Raw genomic sequence first — 10,919 nt, forward strand, 5'->3', positions numbered from 1 at the left:
CACCACCATCATCATCATCATTATTATTTTAGAGCTTCATACTAGGGATTGAATCTAGGGACTTGGGTCTACCACGGAACTATAACTTGACTCTAAGAACAGCGGTGGTGATTTTGCTCTTTTTGTGTGTGTCTAATGTTTGTTTTAAATTTCATTTTGTTTTGTTTATACAGGATCTTACTATGTAGATCAGGCTAGTTTCAAGTTTGTAATCCTCCTGCCAAAGGCATTCGTTTCAAGGAAAGGTTATTATATCAGGATGCATGAGCTGAAGTTTGATATTCAGGGAAACACACACATACACAGGAATACTTGCTCATGTGCAAAAGTTTAACTTCCGAAATAATATAATGGTCTTTTATAGTTGAGAGGACAACAAAAGACTAATCTGTGACTCTCTGGCTTCCTCATAACATACTAATATTATACATTTTCTACCCCTTTTGAAGACCAAGTATTTGGCCAGAATAATTTCTTCAAATTAACAAAGTATAATCTTACTGTTGGAAATTAAGTATTTTAGCTCAGCTTTGCCTCTTTTCCTTCTCTCAGCTTGAAGTCAATGGCCCAAAATGACTCTGCTAGAGGACACTCACTTCCTTAGGGAGAAAGACCAGGTCGGAGGCTGGGATGAGCATGCCACTGCACCAGATCTCGGCCATCCCTTCTCAGGATGCCATTTCTGCTAGAGTCTACAGAAGCAAGACCAAAGATAAGGAGCAGGTAATGTAAGAACTTCTTCCGTGCCTTCCTGGGGGTTCTTTCCTGGTAGCCGTGGCCAGATGCTGGCTGAACAGCTGTTTTATTTTGACAGCAAAAATATGGCAGTGAGGAAGCCTCCTCAGGAGCATGAGGTGGTGGCAGGTCTCATCATTTCCAGGCAGGAAGCAGAGGAAACACTGGTGCTTGGATCACATCTTTATTCTTCGGTTGGTTGTCCCATCTAGGTTAACTCGGTCTCTTAAACTCTGTCACAGACACACTAATAGCTTTGTCTCCTAGGTGATTCTAGATCCTATGGAGTTTACAATTAGTATTAACCACCATCACAAATACATTATTTGGATACTTTTCACATTTAATTATTTTACATCTGCACTAATTCATATGAATGCTGTGAACATGCTTTGGACATGCTTGTGGACAGCTTTGGAGAGTTGATGATCTTCCCCATGTGGAAATGATCTCAGGTTTTCAGGCTTGGTGACAGTTACTTTTACCTAATGAGCCTTCCCCACAGCCCCAGCCATTATAATTATTTTATTAAAATTTCACCACCTGCAATCTAGAGTAAGACCTGAGCTCTAAAGGGCTGGTTTCTCTGGAGACGTGCTAATGAGCACAGCTGGCTGTGTTCAGAGGTGATTGTCTTATGCAGGTTTCTGGATTCTGAAGTTTTTGGCGTAGGCTTATCAGCTTCTTAGCTATTAGTGACACACTGGTCTCAGTTGGCTACGTCTCCTGATCATGTCTTACACAATCCTGAGAAGAAGTTCTTTAGATTCTCAAAACAAGATGCAGTGTATAGATGTATTTGAGCAAAAATTTAGGGGCTTGTTGCTGCATGTAGCAGGTCATTATAGTCAGCCCATCTCTATTTTCATGCTCTGACAGTCTGCCTTGATACATATACACATTAGTTGGATAAGATCAATGATGGAGCAATTGCAGGACTTCCTGTAGAAAACAGGGATTATGTGTAGAGCTAGAGTTAAGGGGAAAAAGTGTCTCAGGTTGAGGAAACTATAAGGTCAACCCAAAATCTTTAGATAAAATTTGTGACCTGCCTGCACTGAGAAGTGAAAGAGAAACTCTGCAAAGGCTCTTCTTCTCCTCCTTCTCTTCCTCCTCCTCCTTCTCTCCTTCTTCTTCCTGCTCCTCCTCCTGCTCCTCCTCTTCCTGCTCCTCCCCCTCTCCTCCTCCTCTCCTCCTCCTCCTGCTTCTCCTCCTCCTGCTCCTCCTCCTGTTCCTCTTCCTCCTGCTCCTCCTCCTGCTCCTCCTCCTGCTCCTCCTCCTGCTTCTCCTCCTCCTTTTCCTCCTCTTCCTCCTCCTCTTCCTCCTCTTCACTGAAGTTCTGGGAGCTGCAAAGATAAGGTCTTTATCCTGGGTCATACCCAAGGTAACTGCACAGTCTATAGCATACACTGCATGAGCCTATATGGTAATGTGTGGATTGCTAATGACTTGTACTTTGTTATACTATCTGTGGATGAAGACGGTCTTACTGTCAGTGCTGGGAATACTTTGTAATCCATAAAGGATTTTCTTCCTATCACTTATGAATAGATAAACTATTCTTTAAGTGAACTTCTGCTTTTAGCTTTGTTTTAGTTTTTGAGACAGGGTCTCAGTATTTAGTTCTGGTTTGGTCTCAGATCCACCTGCTTCTGCTTCCTGAGTGTTGGGGTTGAGAACATGAGCCACCATGGGGCTTTTTAGGTTTTTATAGACACTAACCTATTACTTTTCAGCCTTTAGTCTCCTTTTGGAAACCTGAATTACTTCATTTAAATTTTTTTTTTCATCTTAACTGTCTTAGAGAATACATTCTTCTTCTTTATATCTTAAAGTTAGTAATATGTTGCTTCAAGGCCTATCTTAAAGCAACTTTGTGTATACTAAGTATTAATGTAAATTAATGTAATTTAAAAGTCTAAAAGTTTTATAGTTGATCTCCAAGTCCATGTTTGGAAATAGACATTTGTTTGACAGTCATTGTAAGTCACATTCCATCTTAGGACCATATTCCACTTTCCAGTCTTAAGGTCAGGATTCTAGGACACACTGTAAGTAACAGGTTCTTTTCAAAATTAAGGAGAACATTTTACTATAGGAAGGCAATGCTTCTCTGGATTCCCAGAAAGAGCTAGTTCCCAGTGCTGTGGGATGACTCTACCCTGATCAGAAGTGATCACACGAGTTCAATTGCTGCATCTTGTGCTAAACATTGCCACTAGCTTTATTATGACTGAAAAATGGATGCCTCTACTGTTACCAGCACTGCCACTTAAAAACTGTTGGCGCTGAGAAAATCCCACCATCTTCTGTTAGACAGGTGTCAGTGTGCACTGTCGTCCTCTATCAACCTGAAGGGTGAAGTGGAACTGGACAAATAGGTCTCGGGAAGCTGGAAGGGTTACAGCTCTTAGAAGAGAAGCGAGAAGGTTTGAACAGCGTCGTGACGATGGCAGTGATAGCACCAGTGGCAGTGGGAGGTGCGGGGTGGCAACCACAGCCAGGCAGGTGGGTCCAAGATCCAGTGATGAATGCTTTGGGAGAGAGGACTCTTCCCCAAGAGTTTAGTAAAAACAGACAGTCTCATATGATCCTCAGTGAAATAACTTGTGCACTTTATTCCATGTGCATAGGGACTGTATAAACATTACAGAGTAGGGTGGGATTTAGGGGTAGATATTCCTGTTGGCTTAGTTTGAGGTGTTAGTGATGCTCTTTTTGAATCGGACGGACTCCAGGTATTTTCCCTACCTGACTGATTGTCATGGTCCTCTCAGCGGTGTGTCATGGTTGCAGAGCAGGTAGAAAAGTAGGCAGGGATTCTATGAGATCTAAGCTCACTCAGCCTTACCAATTCTGTCTGGTGGCACAGATCACTAACCCCACACTCTGTAGCCCAGGCTAGTCCCAAACTCCATCTTCTTCCTTTGGCCACCTGTGTGTTAGGATTCCAGGTATGTGCTGCTGCTCCTGGTGTACACTTCACTGTTGCCAAGACTAGCCAAGCTGAGTGGATGGTATATGTTCTGCCACTCTGGCCCCTGCCTCATGTGTGATCAAAATAGGACCACATTACCTGGGATCCAATTGGAAGATTTTCTAGAAAATACATTTTCACTTTCTACCCTTAAAGAACTGATCCACATCATTGCATTCCTGAAAGCATAATAAAAGAGGTGATCCATAGTTGGTTTGTATTTAGACAACTACATAGAAAGCAAAAGACATTTTTCATATTTTTAAGGAATTATAATTCTCACACCATTGATCTCAGCATCTTCCTTTTGATATCAATAGAGGGATTTCATCATGAAGCATCAAACTGATAGTTAGCTAAACAAATTTCAGTTTGCTCTGAAAGTATATGAATGCAGAAAATTTTAATACAAGGAAGTAGATGCTTTATATACACTTTATATAACTTATATAATATCCTAATTCTATTTTTATCTGTATTTGGCATCTGGAACAGTTGATGAAGTGATAGCAGTATTCTAAAGCATATTCACTATACTTTCACCTCTTAACTATTGTTACTTAAAGTAACTATTGTTACTTTAATGAAAACCTACAATAAGAACTTGTAGAAAATCTGAGCTTTAGTATTCCAGATTCTCTTTCTAGTTTAGTGCTGGACATGCTTTGTATCTTAGGGCAGCCTGTTCTCAGAGCCTCCTCGGGTGCTGCCATTCCTTCCTTCACTTCCTTTTCCCTCCCTCTGGCCCTCTTTTCCTGTTTCCCCTTCTTCCTTCCCTCCTTCCCTCCCTCCCCTTTTCTTTCTTTCTCTCTTTCTTTCTTTCTTCCTTTTCTTTCTTTCTTCCTTCCTTCCTTCCTTCCTTCCTTCCTTCCTTCCTTCCTTTCTTTCTTTCTTTCTTTCTTTCTTTCTTTCTTTCTTTCTTTCTTTCCCCAATTCTGTTTTTGCCCTTCTCCTTACATTTCCCCATACAGTCTCCAAAATTCAGGATAGTAACATGTACTAGATACCATACCCGGCCTGCCTACTACTTTCAGATGTGTGTGTGTGTGTATGTTTATGTGTTTGTATGTGTGTATTTAAACTTTAAGGATCCAAGGTCTCTCATCAACACAGTTTATAGCTTTCTCTTATTAGCAGTCCCACTCTTTACTCCGGAACCGTAGTTTTATTTTGCAGAATAAAAATTGCTTCTTCCATATATTACAAATTTGCATGTTGGTATTCAGCCTACCCTTTTTCTAGTTTTTGGCCTCTTTATAGAGGCATAATTAAATGAAGAGATGTTTTAGGGTGTTTACTGTAAGTTGCTTCCCTATTCCCAGATATAATGACTCTGGGGCTTTATTATATTTACGAATACTCTGGCATAAGCTTTGGCTTGTTCTCTGACTAGCACATAACTTAATATTCTGTTTATTCTAATCTAAGTTTTGCCATGTGGCTGGTTACCTCTGCTCAGGTTTCATGTACTGGTCTTCCTTCATGCCCCAGGGTGAATATTCATGCACTTGGTCCAATCCAAGAACCCTTTATGCCCACCAGATAGCTGTCACACCTTCTATCCTACCTTTTACTATAGGCCATAGATTTTTTATTGACAGGTGAAGTATCCATACACTATACATTGATTCTTTCTACATAGAGATGAATATGCATTTTTGAAATACTGTGTTAAATCAGTGTCAGTTAACATGTCATTACCTCTGTCATTTGTGTGGCTTTTTGAGTTATTAATTACCTTTCTTATGAGAATCTCAGGGCATTAATATTTGCCTCAGCACAGTTTCTATTGCTATAACAGAATCCCTGAGACTGAGTAAATTAGAAAAAGGCTTATAGTTCTGCAGGCTGATCAGCATCTGGTAAGGACCTCTGTTGCGGGAATATTAATAAATGAATCCATCCCGCAAACTCTCTTACCCACTGGTGCACGTTCTAATACCGATGCCGTCTGTCCTCAACACTAAGTCCCGGCGGGTTCTTGCTATTTTCTCCCAGCTAGCAGCAATATCTCGTTCATATGTAACGCTTTACACACTCCCACAATCATTCATCTAATGCCTAGAACCCGGTAAAGCATGACTCTTAAGGCTTAATTATCTAAGCAGGCTTTTATAATAATAAGATCATGATTACAAGATGCCAATAAAATAATTTCAATGTCAAATGATAAAGACAAATTTTGACCCAATTAATTTAACCTTGTAAAAACCTTAGCCTGGTTGTTAGAACCACATGGGGTCTGAATCTACATCTTCCTCTGACTCCATGATGAAGATCCTCTCCTCCTGCTCTCTGACCTTTTTCCTCCTCCACTTCTAGCTCCACCTCTCTATTCCTGTCCAATCACAGGCCTGTCACTGCCCTAATGTGATTGGACAGAGAAAATGCGGCAACAGACCTCTTCTTGTGCCATGCATGACAAAAGACAGGAGGGTGTGAAAAAGGAGAAGAGAGTGTAGAGAGGGTGGAGTCTCTAAAGAGACTTCCCATAATAACTCAAACACTTTCCTGGAAACCATGTTCATCCTTTTAAAAAGATGGCTATATTGGGCTCAGAGATTACACTGTGTCTCTATGTGAATACAGACAGTTAGCATTTACCAACATGTATCTGTCTACTTTCTCTTCTTTAATAAAAAGAAAAAAAAAAAAGAAAAAAGGGGGGGTATAGACGGTGAGCAAGGGTGGGTTTGAGGTGTTGGGGGGGGTAGGTGGGCATCTGACAACATGGCTTCTCCTTTGGCATGTTCAATTGTGATGTTTAATAGACATCCTTGCAGTTTAAGGTGACACTTTTAAAATAAAATTCTCTCCTGATGATGACTTGAGCCCTGACACTAAATGGGAGAATCAACAGAACCAGTAGGATTTTATTTGGAGTTGACATTCTCTGTTGTAACTTTATTTTTAATTTTTTTCTTTCTTTTTTGTTTTTGTTTTTTTGTTTTTTGTTTTTTGTTTTCACTGGAAGGAAAAAGATGCTCATTTTAAATGTTGAAGTGTACAAGTTGCTTTGTTACAATAAAATCAATGTACACACACACACACACACACACACACAAAAAAAAGATGGCAGATCCTTCCTAACTAAATACTTCTTTTTTTTTTCCTTTTGAAATAGAGAATTTATTCACTTTTTATTATAAAGGTAATACCAAAAGATTTTTTTTAACTTTTATTGCATTATCAGAAAAGTTACATGATTTCAATTTATCTGAATTTGTTAACATTTAAAAACATATTTTAATTAAATAGAATTGAATCACATTCTTGTTCCCCTTTTGTACCACCGCTCCTCCCATAGGGCCCCTCTTCAATACCTACAATATCTTTTGTGTCGTATTCCTTAAAATTTATAAAATATTATAACAATAAAAATAAGTATTATAAATGTTGTTTGATATAAAACACTTCTTAAAGGCCTGCTTCCTTTCTCTACACTGGCGACAAGGGGACCAACCATATTCATACCACAGTAACATTCCCACATCTGGAAATAGGGATCTATTTTCTTGTGGTGTTTGTGGGGCCATCAGTGTAACATCTTTCAAATCTGCCTCCCAGAGTGCTTATCCTATTTGATAATCACAGCTAGCTAGCATAGTACTGCTATGAGATCCTCCTAGTTTACTCAGTCATATATAGGAAATTGTAGCCTGCGTGTCATTCAGGAACCAGAGATGCTTCCTTCCTCACTAACTGCCACTTTCAGCCTTATTGTTGAAAGTGTGGAGATGAGTTCTGATGGTTCCCCTGGAGATTGAAAAGGGGGGGGAGGTGCTGTCCCTAAACATTAAGTTCAGCTTTGCCAAGTTTGCGCTGCTTTGCCTTTTTCACATGCTCGATCTTAAAGTATTGACTGTTTACTTTTTTAGAGCTGAACTCTGGGCATTGGTCTGGGGAGGAGATTTTGCTAGAGTGTTCACGTTATGTAGATAAAACAGTCAGAATATACTGTAAGAGAAGTATTTGCTAATGGCTTCATGTGTTGCATAGAAATTTAGTGAAGTTTATAGAATTCATTAGTCAGGTGTCACTAATGAACATGATTTGTTGGTGTTGCTGCTTGCTTGTAGCTGTTAATGAGCCAGGTGGCAGGTAACTTTTCAAATATTCTTTCAGTAACTGTTGAAAATAGTTTTCAACTATCCAAATTTGGTTTTTAATGCAGAGATTTAACAAAATAAAAACCAAATTTGGTTTTTAATGCAGAGATTTAACAAAATAAAAACCAAATTTGGTTTTTAATGCAGAGATTTAACAAAATAACACTTTAGGATATTATTATAGTATTCTAAATACTATAATATAATATAAATATAAATATAACTTCACTTGCAAGTTCAAGAGGAGTTCCTGGTCAGATCACTGATGATGCCTGAGAGCTGTCTCCACTGCTTTATGGCCCTTCGAAACTTAAAAAAGAAAATTGCTTGATTGTCTAAAATTATCACCACAGATAAAGTAAATGTGAGATAAACAGCAAGTAGTAAGTCAGTAGGAAAGAAAAAACAAAAAGCTATAAAAAATGAAATGGCTGTTAATGATGGCTAACATAGCCACATTTTTAAAAGAGTGTGTTCTAATATCAAACAGCAAATTACAGCTGGGAAGAAGTGCAGTTATTTTTGCCCTGGCCCAACAGAAGAAATTCTTCTTTTATGTTACTCATATTGTCATTATCAAGAGCGAGAGGAGGCTCTGAAGGTTGAGAGAGCTGTATGTATCTATAACACACAAGGAAGATATTTAATAACCTATTTAAATGCTGATTCATGGTCCTGCTATCAACTGTAAACTGACTATCTAGTGAATCTGGTGTCCAAATCATGGCATGTTCATGCCATATTTATTACTGCAGCTACCATTGAGCTAGACTCTGACACCCTTTAAATCTGCTTTTACAATTCAGTATTCCCACTGATATCTTAAGGATAAAGTATGAGCTTGTTGGCAACTAGGTATACTTTTATTTAACAAATAAATATTTTAATTACAGCAAAGTGGATAGAACTAGCTGCATGGGAAGCTGGCTGGAGAGTTGCTACTGGGGGAGTATTGAGGGGAACAAGTATGGCTATAAATTAGAGGATAAAATGGTCTAGGTCCTTACTGGGTTGGACTAGACAATACTTATATCTTTGTTGTTATTTTTTTCCTTTGAGAATAAGGTTTTGATATATAGCCCATATCATGAACTCATACTCTTTCCTATTTCCAGGGAGTTGGACTCACAGGCATGCAATACTGTGTCCCATGCTAGGTCTCTGCTAATTCTGAGGATTATTGATTTCTCTAAGCATCCTTTGCTATATTTGATTCCTCTATAATGGGTTTGAAATTGTATGCTAAGAAACTAAAACAAATTTTGCCTACAGTAGTAGATAGCTGTCAGTGGCATTCAGCATAGCCCTAGACCTTGTGTCAGGAAGCAGAGTAGAAGAAAAGCTTCTCATTTTCTTTGTGAGGATAAGGCAGATATTTTCCAGGGGTTTCTAGCAGGTCTTCTCATCAGGAGCTGTGTAAAGTAGGCTCTTGCTAGCCTGACATACTCAGGGAGGAGGGGCTTTGGCATCCATAGGGTACATAACGAACAGAAAGAGAATATATAAGAAAATCAAGAGTTGAGCTGAGGAGGGAAGAAAGGGCCAGCATGTCAGTGTCTATCTCTCCATTATAGTTACATTGTGTCCTAGTACTACATTTTGACATTGTAAAATGGTGTGTGTGTGTGTGTGTGTTATATGTGCATGTGTGGGCACACTTGCCACAGTGCACATGTGGAATTCAGAGAAAAGCTTTGTCACATTGGTTCCATGTTTCGAGCCAGTCCTACTCAGGCATGTCTACTGGACATGCTTTGGGCAGTCCCTCAGTTGAGATTATCCTCTAGGTGACTAGGCCAATGTCAAGTTGACAGTCAAAGTTAGCTTGGACATGTCACATAAGGAGTAAGAGAAAGGCAGGGGGAGTCTTGCTTTGGGAGAATGAAGTTCAAGTGGCTATAGCTTGTCTTGTGGAAAAGAGAATTGTAGTTTCTGTAATCTGCCTTGGATGATGAAGAGGTGTTTCTAAGCTCCTGGTTCTGCCATTCTTTGAATTAAAGAACCTCACATCCCAAAGCTTCATACTTTGGGTTGTTGTTTTCTCATTCCCAACACAGCAGGAGCTTCTTGTAGCATTTACTCCAGCCTTCCTTACCGCTTTCCATGTACCCGCACCCTTTCCCACCATATAATGCATGTATGCTGCAAAGGAAAGGCTCCCCTGACCACACAGTAACACAGGAAGACCGGAATGTTCCTGTGGAGCTTGGGCTGATGAGGAAACATGTTGAAATCTTTGAGAAAGGCAGAGGCTTATTAACGTGTTCCAGAGGAAAGCATTTGTCTGGAATAAAGTGAGGGTACTGGGGTGTAGTCAGCAGGTGGGGTGCTTTCCTCTTGGGTGCAAAGTCCTAGTATGCAACATACATCTGCAACCCAGCATACACGAGGTAGAGGCCAACAGAAAAGACATTTGGAGTCATCCTCGCTAAATAGACTTGGAGGCCAGCCTGGGATACATGAGGCCCTACTGATAGAACAAAAGCAATCAATCCAAAGAACAGGAAGAGAATTCTTGTGTACTGTGGGACAGACTAATAAGAACTTGAATTTGGGAGCTGAAAAGATGGCGCAGTGATTAAGAGCACTCTTGCTCTTTTTTTTTCTTCTTTTCTTTTTTTCTTTTTTAAGTTTTATTGCAATATGATGAGAAAAGTTACATGATTTCAATTTATCTGAATTTGTTAACATATAAAAACATATTTTAAGTAAATAGAATTAAATCACAATTTTGTTTCCCTTTTGTACCCCAACTCTTCCCAGAGACCACCCTTCAATACCTACAATATCTTTTTTGTCATGTTCTTTAAAATTTATAAAATATTATAACAATAAAAATATTATAAAAGTTTTTTGATATAAAACAACAATCAATTTAATAATCTTATGTAGATGCTTGTCTATGGCAATATTGAAAATACATACGTTTTTCTCAGTATAAATTTTAAATAACTCCAAATGTACTAACTATATTTCAAAATAATACATCACTACTAATATTTTCTTAAATGAACATAAATATATAAACTGTTTTGTTTGTTTGTTTTGTATTTAGTAGAGCTTAAAATCTTGGCTCTTACTTTGGTAACTTGATACAA

The 10,919-nt window shown here is 38.8% G+C and overlaps 1 protein-coding gene across 9 annotated transcripts in view; it reads left to right on the forward strand.

The window, feature by feature from the left end:
* Marchf8 (membrane associated ring-CH-type finger 8) overlaps window positions 1-10,919 on the forward strand; it is an 86,815-nt gene that overhangs the window by 37,956 nt on the left and 37,940 nt on the right. For 6 of the 9 annotated variants that reach the window (XM_031383062.1, XM_031383060.1, XM_031383069.1 and 3 more), the window contains exon 2: window positions 553-723. The exons of 2 other annotated variants lie outside the window; for them this stretch is intronic. In XM_031383062.1, the coding sequence (XP_031238922.1) occupies window positions 631-723 (93 nt within the window). In that variant the 5' untranslated portion in view covers window positions 553-630. Of the gene's footprint in view, window positions 1-552; window positions 724-10,919 lie in introns of those variants that run through there. One more of the 9 variants, XM_031383066.1, reaches the window with a different exon arrangement.

Source organism: Mastomys coucha, unplaced genomic scaffold (assembly GCF_008632895.1).
Source record: "Mastomys coucha isolate ucsf_1 unplaced genomic scaffold, UCSF_Mcou_1 pScaffold20, whole genome shotgun sequence".
NCBI classification, from domain to species: Eukaryota; Metazoa; Chordata; class Mammalia; order Rodentia; family Muridae; genus Mastomys; species Mastomys coucha.